The sequence below is a fragment of the Heloderma suspectum genome, chromosome 4 (genome assembly GCF_057233095.1).
Source record: "Heloderma suspectum isolate Gila_16-S chromosome 4, 16-S_ref, whole genome shotgun sequence".
Classification (NCBI taxonomy): domain Eukaryota; kingdom Metazoa; phylum Chordata; class Lepidosauria; order Squamata; family Helodermatidae; genus Heloderma; species Heloderma suspectum.
In genome coordinates, this window is record NC_139461.1 from 240,746,055 (window position 1) to 240,761,929 (window position 15,875).

At 44.7% G+C, this 15,875-nt stretch overlaps 1 protein-coding gene across 2 annotated transcripts in view; it reads right to left on the reverse strand.

The window, feature by feature from the left end:
- CACNA1S (calcium voltage-gated channel subunit alpha1 S) overlaps positions 1 to 15,875 on the reverse strand; it is a 92,122-nt gene that overhangs the window by 38,524 nt on the left and 37,723 nt on the right. For both annotated transcript variants that reach the window (XM_084852905.1, XM_084852906.1), the window contains exons 16-24: positions 14,238 to 14,307; positions 11,756 to 11,888; positions 8,839 to 8,968; positions 7,568 to 7,627; positions 6,261 to 6,367; positions 4,482 to 4,569; positions 4,136 to 4,243; positions 2,006 to 2,058; positions 290 to 436 (exon numbers count right to left, since the gene is read on the reverse strand). In XM_084852905.1, the coding sequence (XP_084709031.1) occupies positions 290 to 436; positions 2,006 to 2,058; positions 4,136 to 4,243; positions 4,482 to 4,569; positions 6,261 to 6,367; positions 7,568 to 7,627; positions 8,839 to 8,968; positions 11,756 to 11,888; positions 14,238 to 14,307 (896 nt within the window). The remainder of the gene's footprint in view (positions 1 to 289; positions 437 to 2,005; positions 2,059 to 4,135; positions 4,244 to 4,481; positions 4,570 to 6,260; positions 6,368 to 7,567; positions 7,628 to 8,838; positions 8,969 to 11,755; positions 11,889 to 14,237; positions 14,308 to 15,875) is intronic.

The window sequence follows — 15,875 nt, forward strand, 5'->3', positions numbered from 1 at the left end:
GCTGAAACCTACCCCCCAAATGGGCTCAGTACCTTGGATAGCTCCTTTAGAGTTCTGGCTGTTTCTGACTAAAACCCAGAATGGATGCATCACTCCACTGAAATTGGAGCCACCAGCCTCCATTATCTATGATGTCATTAGAGACATGCATGAAATCATCCCCTTCTTTGCCATTTTGCTTGTACAACATAGCTAAGCTGATTAGCAAGAGTGGCATCCCAGCTAAGGCTTCTAAATATTCCTAGCAGCCCACCTTGTACCCGTCCCCCATACTGGGTTCTGCACTCACTGAGGCCATCCTTCAAAAGTGGATACAGTGAAGAGAGACATCATGGCTGATAAGACATTGTCGAAGTGGAACTCATTGTGCAACCAAATCCGCTCATGTACCACAACCTGCGTTGGATCAGCATCAACATATGTGATGAAGTGTCCCCTGGGATGCAAAACGTCATGTTAGTTACAGATCAGGAGCCTGCATCTTTCATACATTTATACTAGATTATGGTGCAATCCTATGTATGCCTACTTGGAAGTATGTTCCATTGGGTTCAATGGGTACTTATTCCCAGGAAAGTGTGTATGGGATTATAGCCTTAATTTCATTTGAGTCGGTCATTTCACTACAGTGAAAAAGAATTTTGCTCCCATTGAGTTACGTTTGATTGATAAATAACTAATGAAAATTCATGGTTTTCTGTATATCTGGTGCTTTGTTACTGGAGATAGTTTTTTTAAAAGCAACGGAAAGATAAGTTTTGCTAGGTCAAATATTAGAGAAGTTTTCATAAAATGGTCCATTGGACAATGGGAATGAATTGCCCATGGAAGCTATTAAACTTCCTTCATGGGAGATTTTTAAGGAAAGTCTAAGTTAGCATTTGTTAAGGCATAGGAAATAATGTCCCTGCTTGGGTGATACAGTATATTATCGTAGAACTTACCCTTCTAGCTTTGTGATAAGAACCACAAAAGATAAGAAATTGTTTATTATGTATTACTGTTGTTATGATTAAAGATGGATGTCTGTTCAGCTGTCACCTAACGGGGGAGCTGGAGGAATGTTTACCACATTTAAAAATCCAAACCACAAAGCAAAACCAGACCTGAACCAGACTAGTCATCTCACCTCCCAAGAGCACATTCACAAACCAAACTGCCCTGGGTTTTGAAATGGAAGGGTTGTTGTACAGAATGGCACAGTCTTGAGTTTGATGGGTTGCGTACAAAATCTTCAGCACCTGCTTTTTAATCATCTTCTTCATGGCCAAACTAGATGTTAAACAAAATGTGTAGCTCCTACTGAAAATGGCTAGCGCTCCCTACTCTGAACCATCTAGTAGAATTTACTTTGTGTTATGCAGTCATAATTTCTGCCCAACCTACATTACAGCCTGTAGAAACCAATGATGTGGAAGGATGAACACATAATAAGTTCAGAAGGCATAACAATATGAGGTATGTTCTACTAGATGTTATGGAGGAGATGGGCAGTGCCAGCTCCAGACTGTGAGGGGCCCTTTGGCAAGATACCCTCACTGGGTCCCTCCCTCAGTGAGTCTACTTCCTCACCACCATTGTCCCCAGCTGCTGTTGCTCTTTATCCCCTTTCTCATCATTGCTACCACTTGCTTGCTTGTCAGACAGGGTGTCAGTGAGCAAGTAGGCAGTGGCATCTACTGCTCCTCCTTCTCACCACCACCATGGTCCGGGCCAGAGCGAAAGCCAGGTGAACAAGCAGGTTGCAATGGTGAAGAGGAGGAGCAACTCCAGGGGGCTCTTATCAGTGGGGCCCTGCTGGGGTGTGGGTCTTCAGCAGGTGCCCAACCATGCCTTCCCTTGATGCCGGCGCTGGAGATGGGGAAGTGAAATGTGTGGTTGCCATTAGCAGCAGCAGCCATACATTTATTGCAATAACTAGTCTGGCCCTCAGCTTTCCCCCACACTGTGATTATACTGCTCTGGACTGCAGAAGAATATGATATATAACCAAAGGGTGGCCTACCTGCATGCAGATTCGATCATCTTGGTTGAATCTGTACAGCTGTAGAACTTCCCCTACATTTAAACAGAGATCAACAGAATTACTGATTTCATTGCTCAGGAAGTATAAGTTTCTGGGGTGTTTGTTTGTTTGACTGTCTTTTGCCTAGCTGAAGTCTCAGCTCTCTGACAAAGTCTGTAATATAGCATCTCCAGCTACACAAAGGCTAAGTATAGGTAGTGTCCACTGCTGAAGCATCATCCCGGGACGAGACTTACCTAGTCTTACGGGGCTCCAGTGGCAGCTTCAGCAGTGGCGGCGGCTGGTCTTCTGACCGGCTGCCACCGCTGCAATTTGCAGTCTGTGTTTTTTTCTCCCCCCCCCCCTATACACATGACAGGCTACGTAAAGACTTACGTAGCCTATCACGTCTGCGTAAAAAAACCACCACGCATACTTAAATGGTGGCAGCTACAGCCACCGCCATTTGCATTCCTTATTTTTCGCCATCTTAGTCTACATAAATATCTATGTAGACTAAGACGAAGACAAGAAAGGGGAACGCAAATAGTGCCCAGTACGCTATTGTGTTCCCCTTTCTTTTCTTCGTCTTAGTCTACGAAAATATTTACGTAGACTAAGATGGCGAAAAATAAGGAACACAAATGGCGGCGGCTGTAGCCACCGCCATTTGCGTATGCATTTTTTTGTTTGTTTGTTTTTTTACCCAGAGCCCTCCAGGGCCAGAAATCCGGCTGTGGACGACCCTGGCCTGGGCCTGGCTGGCTGCTCTGCGGAGCCGCTGCGGAGCACAGCTGGCCATCGAGGATTCCGGGGGGGAGGACCGGATCGCCTCCCCCCCCGTCGAGGATTCCAGGGGAAGGGACAGAATGCCTCCCTCCCCAATGAACAGAATCCACGAAAAGGTAAGTGACTTTCGTACATCCCTACCTGATGGAGCGTTTAGCATCTTTGTCCTTGTGGCTGAAGTGCATGACCAGCAAACCATGTAGAAGTAGTCTTGGGAGGGGCTAGATTTTGCCAGTTTGATTTATACACTGACTGAAAAGAAACCTCACTACAATGGCATCATTGTGTTAGCTCCTTCGATGCATGCAAATAATATTTGCAGGCTATTGTTAACTGCCCTTGAGTGCCTTCACCTTAATTTCCCCTACATAGACAGCTCATGCATTCCCTACATATACTAGAGTAGCCTTCCCACTTGCATCTATACCCCAATCCAAAGCTATCCTTCTACCTTCTAAGTAGGTAGCTCAGAGCCTTTCTTAACCACCAGCAACAGCAGAAGCACCTACAAAGCTGCCTCTAAGATTTTCTGTCGAAGGGATTCACAGCATATGAATGACTGGTCTATGCAGAGGTAAGGAAGATGAAGTAGCAAAATGGGAAGCTGCTGAATTTCACAAAGCTGGAAATAAGGAGAAGCTTCTTTTCAATTCAGTCTTTATTCATTCAAGACACTGGTGCAAGTGGAGAAACCAGCTTCCTTCTGTCTCCCCATCCTCCAGCAATCAACACTCCAAGCGCTAACCTTCATGCTACAGCTGTTGGCGTGTATGAACAGGAAGCATGTTACAAATCTCAGTCTAGTGAGTAAGTCTGGAAATAACAACTTTAAACCATCATCTGGGCAGCATTAGAGAATTTATGATTGTCTAGACTTGCCTGTCAACTGATAGATCTGATGGGAGGGAACCATTCTGGCCAGCCTTCTCTTTAAGTGCTAGGGAATCCTTGCTTGAGACATTCAGATGTTCTGTTATGTCCTTCTTAATGTATTTTGCTCTAAGGGTTGATTACATTATGAAGATATTAATCCAGGTTGTTGAGGTTATTTAAAGGTGAAGGGAGAACCCCAGGGTAATTGGGAACTCTTGAGTTGTTTCTGTTTCATCTTAGGTTATATAACTTTGTATAACTTTGTAATACCTTTGCATGGTCATTAGGTGGCATATGCAGAGTTTTGTGAAGATCACACATTGAACAAATACAGTTTTAGGTTCCAAACTCAGGAAAACCTGAATCAGTGATCTCTGGAAACAAGCACAACTCTCCTGGTTTATGCAAACAAGCTCTTAATTGCAAACTTTTGGATGGATGTTCATTCTGTTTAAGAAAGATTTTCACCTTGAAGAGCTGCACCCCAATGCAGGCGAACATGAACTGCAGCAAGAAGGTGACCAGCACAATGTTGCCAATGGTCTTGATGGCCACAAAAACACACTGGACCACATGCTAAAGAGAAAGAAAGGGAGACAGGTTGGTTGGTGAATTTTATCTCCTGTGCATTACTCACGGTGATTTTCTAGAAGGTCTAATATCCCAATGCCCAATAATCAGCAAAATGCAAGAATAAGTAGAGACTGCTTTGCCTAATTCATTGATACATTTCAAAGCATGCTACTGCCTCACAGTAGCGTATCTTATTCCTGGGTTATCCAATAGAGGGGAACATTCTCATGACCATGCTCACCTTTAGCCCCTTTGCTCTGTTAATGGCCCTCAATGGTCGCAGTACTCTGAGCACCCTTAGGATTTTCACCACTGAGATGGCACTGGACCTGTTGCAAGAAAGGAGGAAGTCACTTCAGTATGTTCTCAAACCTCTGTGCTTATGATACACAGCTTCAGTCCCATCCACAAAGGTACTATGAGCTTTTGTACACGAGACTGTTAATCGCTGTATTTACGTTGGGTTTCATTGCAGAATTGAGATCCGAGCTCTACACAAAGGGCTTTTCCTTTCCTGCTTTTCTGCTCTAGGTGATGCTGTACTATAGTGGAATATCATAATTATGCAAGTAGGAAAAATTTTTTTTTTCACTTTCAGAAATAATACTCCATTTTTCCTGCTACCCCCCTCCCCCCGGGAAAGTGCTCTTTAAAAACAAGAGTAAAAGCACACAATAAATGTCTCATGTAGAAAAGCTCTTTGTACCAAAGATGATATGGTCTTTCGATTACTTCTAGAGATGGAATTGGGTATGTGGGGGGTACTCCACGGATGGGAATGCAGGTCAGAAAATTCTACAGAGCTGCCTAACTACCAGAGTGGCTTGAGAGAGCTCTTCAGAACAGCATCGTCACCATTTCCCTGCCTTGGCACATTCAGTCTGACCCTGAATCAACTCCCAATCCTCTGGTCAAAAAGCAAGCTTTATTTCAGAGCACAGAATTTGCATCAAATGCATGTAGTAAGGCAGTGACAAAATTAGAAGTAGAACTTGTATAGTCTAAGTGCCGATCCCTGTGCTATCAGCCTCAAGATATGTCCAGAAAGCATGAGGTTTGGAAGACACCAGGTATCCGAACTATTGTACCTAATATAGCCACCAGCTGACAGAACCAGAAACATTAAATATCAGAACCTAAAAGCCTTGGAAGGAGCTTTGTGTGGGAAAGAGTGGAGGGAAAAGGCAGCACTGCACAGTTCCTGAAACCGTTGCATAGCCAGCCAGGATTACATTGTCGGAGCTGATTGTACCTCCAATTTCCATCCTTATCTCTTTTGGGGAAGGAGAACAATTATTTGACTTGCCATATTTTGATTGATGATAATGTAGGCTGTGAATCTTATCTGCTGCTTTGGAAACATCAGTCTTTCCCACCCTATGCGGCTTCTAGTCTGTGGGGTACAAGGTGCTACCAATTTCTCTGTAGAATAACTTCTTCAGATTTCATCAGAAATAAATAAACCTTTCTTATATTTCAGAGTACCCCTTACTCTAGAGCCAGGGTGTTGAACCTCTTTCAGCCCAAGGGCTGAATTCAATTCTGGAGAAGCTCTCAGGGGCCACTTTTCGGGGGGAGGGGGCAAAGACAAAAGGAACAAGGTAAAAAAGACCAGCATATTTTAGCTTAAAGTTCTTACTGACAATAACTAAGACTTAGGAGATGCATTTCAACGTTTTAGAATGGGAAAAAACTGTGCAAAACTAGGAAACCTCCAAACAATTGGTGGTCGGAGGAAAGGGGAAGGGGACGTGGCCACTTCAGGAATTCTGGCAGTCCAGATTGGGAACCCAGGCAGGCAAGCTTTGGCTGTGTGCCTGAGGTTCGACACCACTACTCTATAGCAAAACAGATACACTCCTCATATGATCACATTCTGAAGTCCCGCGGTTGCTGCCAATGGTGAATGATCAGCCCCATCTTGCTCCCTTCAGAGATAGCACTCTTGCTCTTGGTTCATAATCTACAAGAAATCCAGGAATGACCCACTGGAAGGCCTGTCCCTCTGTTCCATGCTTACTCAATCCCCATGGAGATGAGGGAGACAGCAACCACAAGCAAGTCCAGGATGTTGAAATAGTTGCGGCAGAAGGACCCCTTGTGAAGGAAAGCACCGTAAGCAGTCATCTGTGGGGAGCAGAAGGCTTGATTAGTTTATGGCAGATCCAGTTCTGTATTTCCCTGTTTCTAGGATGAGGGTGCTTCTTTCAGTGGTCATATTCTGAAGGCCATTTTGAACACGTTAGAAGCAGGTGTGTGAGAATTAGAAGTTCACCATAAGCTCAGATAGTTGCCAAGCCTGAGTTTGGGACTATTGACTATCTGGTGGTTAACTAGTCATCACAAGCAAAAGAGGGCACTACATGCACAATAATAATCCCCAAAATGGTTGTGTGAATTGATTCTCTGTCTCTTGTCTGTGAGGCTGTCAATGTGAAGCTTAAGACTGCTTCTTTTTCTATGTATGTCTGTCTTTGATTACCACACAGGCAATTTGCAATCTGTGCCCTCAATGTGTCTGTATTTCTCATTTTGACTACCTCCTTTGTGTGTAGGTGTGATTGTATACCTGAAAGCTAAATTAAATGAAGAGCCATGAATACTGGATTTATTTACTTACTTACATATAGTCCACCCTATAATCAGCTGTTAATCCACTGTATCCACTTTCAATTTCATCGCACATTTGAGATCCAAGCACTACACAAGGAGTAATTCCTTTCCTGCTTTTCCACTACATAATCTCTCGATGGCACTGTGGTATAGCAGAATAGCGCAAATAGATGAAAGGAAATCGCGCTTTCTTTCACTTTCACAATTACGGGCTGTATTTTCCCTGCTCTAAAAAAAACTCTCTGAAAGTGCTGGTTAGACTCAGATGTGAAACTGGAGGGTCACAGCAACATCTAAAGAACACGTAAACAACCATGAGCAGGGAATGATGAGTGCATGATAAATGTCTCATGTAGAAAAGCCCTCTAACAAAAAGTTCTCAGGGTGGTTTACAGTGTAAAAAAAAAAAGTTCCAAATTTAAGAACTTGAGATGCGATATAGAAATTTTCTCCAACCGGGTGTCCTCCAATTCCCACCAACCCCAGCCAGCATAGCCAATGGGGGATGGGAGGAGTTGTACTCCAACGTATCTGGAGGGCACCAAGTTGAGGAAGGCTGCTATATAGGGATTACTATGGACTTCCATGTTATTGATGGCCTCATGTGGAAGTACCCTAAATCCCTTAATTTAGTCCCATTCCTGAAAGAGGCAGATAAATTAGTGCATCCAGTTCTATGAAAACGCACTCCATGTGCAAATACATGTAACTCACCTTTAGAACGATTTCCACTGTGAATACAGAAGTGAAGCCAATGTCAAAATACCCTAAAATCTGGAGATAAACCCCACAAAGAAATAGGGTGTTATTATCAGTACAATTCACTTGCCAAGCACTCATACCATACCCAAGAAAGGAATGGATACCTCTTTGAAACAATTTTGTTGGGTTCTGGAATGAGAAATATAGGAGAAACACCATTATCTGAATCTTGGTTAGCTGAAACTCCTAGTTATTCATCGTGCGGTCTCCATGTAGCTCCACCTAACTTAGCACAGTAAACCTGTATAGATAGTACTCTGATTTCTACCAACAACTGATTATGAGTTTTGGTTATCAAAAGGACATTAAGATACTGGCGTTGTACTGTAAGCCTTTGTGTTTTTTCTACATATGAACAAAGTTTATAATTCTGTTTACAGTGCAAGCCTATTCATGTCTACTCAGAAATAAGCCTCATTGATTTCAATGGGACTTCTTCCCAAGTTAAATGCGTACAGGATTGCAGCATTAACCATATATTCATTATTACTGCACACATTTATACCTGTCATTTCAAATGTTCTGGGTGTCTTCTCTTTAAGAAGAGATCTAATGACGTGTGGGCCAGGGCTTTCTTGGTAGTAGCACCAATGACCTCCCTAAAGAAGCTTACTAGGCAATCTCCTTATTGAGCTTTAGGCACATTCTCGGAACCTTTTTATTTACTCAGGCATTGGCATTTTAAATCAGAGTTTCTTATACTGCAACTGAACGTGCCCCAACAGTAATTGTTTTTACTGTTCTGCCTATTATTCATTTTTAAATTATTATTGTTTATTGTGTTATTGCTCATGGTTATATTATCGTACACCTCCTTGAGTGTCATTTTAGGCAGAAAGGTAATTAATATATTTTATAATAAAACTGATTCTGACAGTGAAACATGCTTGTGGATCATTTTAAAACTAACAGGATTTATGTGTTATTTTTTTAAATGAATGCACTGCAAGCTTTAAGTATCGTTTCATGTTTGAGGAACAACCAGTTGCAATGTAAGAAGTAGCAGTAGCTTCCCATATGTTCAGAGATAGTTCACACATGCAAACCAGTCATGTATTTTCACCTGTTGCCTCTTAGCACTGCCTTTGGCAAGTTGCTCTGATTTATACCAAGCAGTTTTCACCAAAAGTCAGAGGCAGCTACAGTGCATGCAGGCTTCCCATGGGTCACCCAGATCATCCACTGTTACCATGCTAGTGGCACAACCACTACTCTGTAGTCACCTGATTCCTGAAGGACTCAGCCCGTATTGGGTCCTCAGCTGCCAGTGAGATGCTGCTGAGCAGGATGAAGAGGAGGATGAAGTTGGTGAACCAGGTGGCATTGACAATTCGGTGGCACAGTACACGGATCCTGAAGAGAAGAAGGGAGGGAGAGAAAGAGAGGCAGGCAAACTCATATTCTGCTTAAGAAAAATAATGCATAGTCCAAAAGGCACCTAAATGGGTGTTAGAATATGGACTAGTAGATAACACCTACTTAACACAGGTAAGGCGGAGTGGTCCTCCAGGACAGCTTGCCTACTGTTCAGAGTATACGGATGGGGAGACATTTCAGTTTCATGGTAGAGGTAGGGTTATGCCTTCGGTTAGGGTTAGGGTAGGTAAGGCCTGGGTCTGTGTGCCGGAACAGGGTTCTTGGGAAAGCCTAGCTGGGCCAGACAGGCTGGGTGGTCCACCAGGACAGCTTGCAAAGTGCCTTGAGTGATACTGTGTGGAAGGGGAGATGTTTCAGTTTCATGTGAGGGTTAGGCTTAAGCTCTGGGTTAGAGTTAGGGTTGGAAAGGCCTGGGATCCTGTGCAGGAACAGTGGTCTTGGCAAAGGCTAGCTGGGCCAGACAGTCAGAGTGGTCCACAAGGACAGCTTGCCTAGTGTCTTTGCGTAGACCATATGGATGGGGAAATATGTCAGTTTGATGTGAGAGGTAGGGTTATGCCTCAGGTTAGGGATAGGGTTGGTAAGGCCTGGGCCCCAGGTAACTCGTGAAAGCCCACCTGGCTCAGACAGGCTGGGTGGTTCACCAGGACAGTGTCCTTATGTTCTTCAAGTATATCTTGTGGATAGGGAGATGTTTCAGTTTCACCCTGGGGGTAGGGTTAAGCCTGAGGTTAGGGTTAGGGTTGGAAAGGCCTGGGTCACTGTGCTGGCACAGGGGCCTTGGATACTCTTACCTGAGCCAGACAGGCTTAGTGGTCCATCAGGAGAGTTTGCCTACTGTCTTGAGGTATACCGTGTGGATGGGGAGATGTTTCAGTTTCATGTTTTGGTTAGGATTAAGCCTCGCGTTAGGGTTGGGAAGCCCTGGGACGCTGTAAAGGAACAGGGGCCATAGGAAACCTCTAGCTGGGCGAGACAGACTGTGTGGTCCACCAGGACAGCTTGTCTACTGTCTTGCAGTATACTGTGTGGATGGGAAGATGTTTCAGTTTCACTGTTCTTGTTCAGGGTTCCTGTTCAGGGTTCCTGTTCAGGAACAGAGGGCTTGACTAAGCCTAGGCTGGGCAGACAGATGGAGTGGTCAACCAGGATGGCCTGCCTTTGAGTATACCGTGTGGATGGTGAGATGTTTCAGTTTCATGTGAGGGTTAGGGTTAAGCCTAAGGTAGGGTTAAGGTTGGTAAAACCTGGATCCCTGTGCAGGAACAGGAGTAGACAGACTGAGTGGTCAGCCAGGATGGCTTGCCTACTGTCTTTGAGCAAGGCCTATCACGGTGCACCAGGAGGGCCATTTGGTCACTTTTATGGATGGCCTCAAATTTATACTTGATGTAATATAAACTGGTTAATAGAAACTATGAGACTGCACAATTTTTTCCTAACAGTTGGTGAATTTTTGCATAGAAAAATCTAAAAAAAAAAACACTTGTGAAATTAAATGGGAACATTTATTACAGATTATTGCATTGTGGGGGTGTTTGTGTTAAAAGTGTTAATTTGTTAAACACAAACATTGAAAATATACCAGAATTTTTGTAACCATCTTTTGCCATTTTAAAAAGTTTTAATATACCAGGAGCATCAAAAAACGGAAGTGGCCCAGGCCTCCCTTGACCTCCGAGAGTGCCTGAGCTACTCTACCAATTCTTGATACACACCAAAAGGATTGAGCTTCCAGTCCAAGACATGATGCCAATAACTGCTATCTCATAGCACTTTCACTGCCACACTTCAGGACTTTCATGGCTGCTGTACTGGTTTGATACCCGTTCAGGGAAAGGGTACCTAGCCCACAAAGATTTGTATAATCAAAGCTATGGTTTTCCGAGTAGTAACGTATGGCTGTGAGAGCTGGACTATAAGGAAGGCTGAGCGCCGAAGAATTGACGCTTTCGAACTGTGGTGCTGGAGAAGACTCTTACGAGTCCCGTCCCTGGACTGCAAGGAGATCAAATCAGTCAATCCTAAAGAAAATCAACCCTGACTGCTCATTGGAAGGACAGATACTGAAGCTGAAGCTCAAATATTTTGGTCACCTAATGTGAAGAGAAAACTCCCTGGAAAAGGCCTGATGCTGGGAAAGATTGAAAGCAAAAGGAGAAGGGGACGGCAGAGGATGAGATGGCTAGATAACATCACCGATGCAATGAATATGAACTTGAGCACACTCCGGGAGAGAGCAGAGGACAGGAAGGCTTGGCGTGCTATGGTCCATGCGGTCATTAAGAGTCAGACACGACTTAATGACTGAACAGCAACAACAACACGGAAAGGGTGAAGACCAAGAGGTTGGTCTAAAGGTGTCTCTCCATCTATGATGTTGAACAGACCTGGTCAGATACAAATTTGTGTATGGTGGTGAGCATTCTCTGTTAGATTGCCACAGTGGATCCTTTGTGTCTTTGGGCTTATAGCCGGTTCAAAAACCCAGTGGAGGCTGGTGGCTCTGATTTCGGTGGGGCTGTAAATCCATTCTGGGTTTCAGTCAGAACCAGCCAGAACTCTAGAGGATCTATCCAAGGTGCTGAATCTATTTGGGGGGTAGGGTTCAGCACCGTGGATAGCTGAATTCTGGCTAGTGCTGACTGAAACCCAGAATAGATTTGCAGCCCCACCAAAATTGGAGCCACCAGCCTCCACTGCAGAATCCTATTCTGGTTCTGTCATGTGTGGCTAGATAAATGAAAGAGGAGCTGGGCCTACTTGTTGGTTGGGCTAAAGATGAAGAATGCACTGGCTTCTGGCATGGGCACTGCCTTCTCCTTCAGCTGCAGCTCTGCTAGGGGACGTGGCCTAGGGCTCAGCGGAATTTCAGGCTCATCTTCCTCATCATCACCTGCAAGGCACACAGTCAGTCACTGAAAAGCCTCATGCCTGATTTTTTTTCTACATACAAACCCACAAACCTCCCAACAGCTTTAAACTTCACTGGTAGTCACCACTGCTGTTGTGCTGTTCAGCGCTGTTGTGTTCGGTATATGGAATAGTTTACCTGTTTTACACTGCTTAAATGTATGCACAGGCCTTACTTGCAATGTGCCCTATAAATTGTTTTTTTCCCTGTATTCTATTTATGTGTTGCCTTACCCTTATTTTATACTATTGTTATTACAGCCCTTTGAATAAGGCCTAATAATTAAGAGGCTGAAATGCACTGGGGTTTTCACCAATAAAATAATTTAAAGCATCCTAAGACTACTCTCTTCTTTTGTGTTCAGTGCACCAACCACTATTGGTGTTGTTAGGTTAGAGCCAAACCACATATTACGCTGATTCTATAGCATGTAGCACTGACTCCCCACCCCCCCACTTTTTTTTTTTTACTGTACTGTAAGTACACCCAGCCCTGATTCAAATTGGGACCACCTTGCTCCACGAGAAGAAGATTAAACCTTTCCCACCACCACCAATTTTTCCCTCAAATTACCCCTCCCACAGGGGGTTAAAAGGGGGAATTCTCCATTGGTGTCAAATTGAGATTGCTCCTTCACGGAAGTTTGTGGGATCTTTACATGATGCTGTGATCCTCCAGGGCGTCTCCTGCACTAAATGCCCTTTGTTCCGTTTTTAAATAGATCGCAGATAAAGAGCCATCAAATTACCCCGTTGTGTTCCGCTTCAGTTTCCTCCGTGAAAAGAGGAAAAGCAGCAAGAAGAGGAGCGAGATCAATGAAAGATAATGAAGACTCAGATATGGGGAGAAGGAGGGAGAAGGGGGGGAAAGAAGCAGGTGAAAAAGGGAGTTGTCGTGATCCTGCATTTAAAACGGAAGCAGAAAGCCCCGTTTTAAATGCAGGATTTTAGGCTGGTGTAGAGATGCCCTGCGAATCACAGCAGTTTTGCTCCCTCGAATCAGAGTCTGTTCTCTCTCCTCTGAGCCTACTAACTCCTTTCTCCTATAGAGCCAGCCACTGACTACCACTGGTAGATCCACACAAGGGGACAGGAGATGGCTGATCATCTTCAGGTTTTGAGCCACACACCTTTCTGGTAAATGCATCCCAGAAGAAAGGGGACAAAGCTTCTACCACTTCCATGACTGAAAGCAGCTGCTACAGAGTGCTATTCTGTTTGTAATTTTTTGTAAAAAAAAACACACGCGCACACACAGCGGGGGGCACAGTGAGACCACACTGGGCGGTGGCAGCTGCACATGGCTCGCAGGCCCTGCGTTGCTCACTCTTGCCCTAGAACAGACACACACACTTCCCTCTAGCTGTGCACTGCTACAGGAGAGCCTTTTCCAACCTGGCACAGCCAATGGCCATGCTGGCTGGGGATGATGGGAGTTGTAGTACAACTCTGGAGGGCACCGGGTTGGGTAAGGCTGGACCTTGTGGTATTTTTTCTGCTGTTCTCTACACAGACTCCACCATGAAATGCATCCTGAACAGATTCCGTAGGAGGAGCCTATAAGGCAGAAGCACAGCACTGGGCATCTCTACACAGGCAATTATTCCCGGCTATGTTAGACTCTGGTGTCTGCTGCTCGTACAGCAACACAGGTCTGCTTGGAAGAGAGCCATGAACACAAAGCCTCTCAGCACTATGGTGACACCGTGCAAGTCATTTCAGCCTAGAATTCCTCTTAATTGACGTGGTAGGAATGGAAGTGTCAGGAGCGCTCTGTTGGCCTCTCCCAGTAGATTCCAATAGCCAACTCAAGACAGAGACGAAAGGATTTCCTTTTCAATGCTTTAATCTTTTACAACTTAATGACTCTTTCAGATGCTAATCACCAGCGACTAAAGCAAGGAACAGCAGGATGGCCTAAGCTTCAAATCGTCAGTTGATCCCCATTTGAAAGAGAGTCACTTGAAGACCCAGAACTTATGGGCTAGAGAGAGATCTTCCCTCTTTCCCTTGGGTCCATGGGAGGCGGCCATCGCTTGCGCGCCAAACGGGCACTACGCCTGCTTTCCGTGCCCTCCATCGCTCGTCGCTCTTTGCATCTGCGTCAAGCATCTAAGAAGCCCCCCTCCCGCATTCCGTCACTGCCAGGGTCGCTATCTATCTTAGGAATGCTGGCAGGAGGAATCTCTGCCAGGTGCTGAGCCTGGGAGGGATAAGCTGGCTCCTCTCCCACAGATAGCTGTTCCTCCTCAGAACCCAAACTGCTCTGAGGTTCTCTGGGCTCAGTTTCCACCCTGACAGGAAGAGACAAGCTGAGCTGAAGCTTCCTTACCTGGGAAGTCTGCAGAGGGATAAGGGTCCTTGATCTCATTGACATTTGATTCAAACTCATCCACTTTCAACTGAACACGAGAAAGAAAAATGAAAGAAAGGTCAGCGTTGCAGATCTGACCTCGCACATCCACCTCAGTGCTGGACGGTGCTGTGGAATTGAAGTTTAGGGTAGGGAAGAAAAGGGAATGGCCACTGGGCGGAAAACAAAAGGGCACACAATAGAAATGGCATGCAGGGCCATTCCACACACTACACATTTCCTGCATAAAAAGCACACATGTGTGCAAAACCATTATGTAGGCCCCGTTCATGCATCACAACAGTGCAGGGTTTTTTAAAACCCTGTTTTTTTGTGAACGAGCGAAAGAGCATGCTGGTGCACGCTAAACAACCCGGGGACACTCCTTCCCTGGGTTGTTTGTCATGATGTGCAAACCAGGACCTTTGGCTTGTGTGTCCCCCAACAAGCCTGAGAAATAACCCAACAACAGCCCATGGGTTATTTCTCTGGCTTGTCATGGGAAGAGATAAGTGGAAGCGATTGGGCAGCATGTAGCAGCATGTCACTCATTCACAACAACCCAGGGTTTAAAAAAAACTGGGTTGTTGTGCTGTGAGAACTGGGCCATGGTTTCTTACAGTATATAAATCTCTTGGGAAGTCATGGCCAGCTGTAAAACACTTACATGCTGGACCATGTAAGTTCCTATGTAATAGGAATGTATTTCCTGTATAGTATTTTTAGATTGTGGCTATATAGATTGCAATTATGTTATAATGGATGCCGTGTTTTTAATATGCTGTGAGCTGCCTTGGAAAGGTAAGCCCTGAAAGGCAGCATATAAATGCTGAAAGAAAGCCTAGAAATACTGAACAAATAAATGGAGGTGCTTTCAGCAGAGAAATTGTGCAGTGTGTGAAGTGGTCCTCAGATGGTTCTGTTGCATGAGGAATTTGTTTTTAGTCCTCAAAGAAGATACTTTGTTTTCACAAGCTCTGTTTTTCATTGTGAGTATGGAGTTTGTCCAGACCTATGTCCTTTTCATGAGACCAGAAATTGCTAGACTGTCCTGGACAATTTGAAAGCATGTGGCATGAGCATCCTTAAGAGAATGCTTGCTCTCATAATGTACAGAAACCAAGAAGAGTGTATGATAACTTGGTGCAATTCTGAATAGCATTTAAAAATCTGGAAACAGCCTGAAATATTATTTTTATGGTCATGGGGCTCTGGGAGGGCATCAGGAGTGGAAGAAATATCTGTGTACGTATCACATTCAGGCAAGTTGATCCAGAATGTGCCCTCCACGGCAATGGGAGATAACATGCACACATTACCCCTATTTTACATCAGCTGCACTGGTTGCCAGCTTCTTTCCAGGCTCAACTGGAAGTGCTGGTCTTGATCTCTAAAGCCCTAAATCGGGGGCTGGGAGCCTCTTCCAGCCTTATGGCTGAATTCACTTTTGGGGAAGCTCTTGGGAACCGCATTCCAGTGATGGGTGGGGCTGAAAGTGAATGGCATGGGGCCAAAGGCCAAAGGGGCAGGGCCAAACTACCCCAAACTACCAGTATATTTTAGCTTAATGTTCTTATTGTCAGCAAGAGACAGTAAGGAGAGATATTAGGAGAGGCA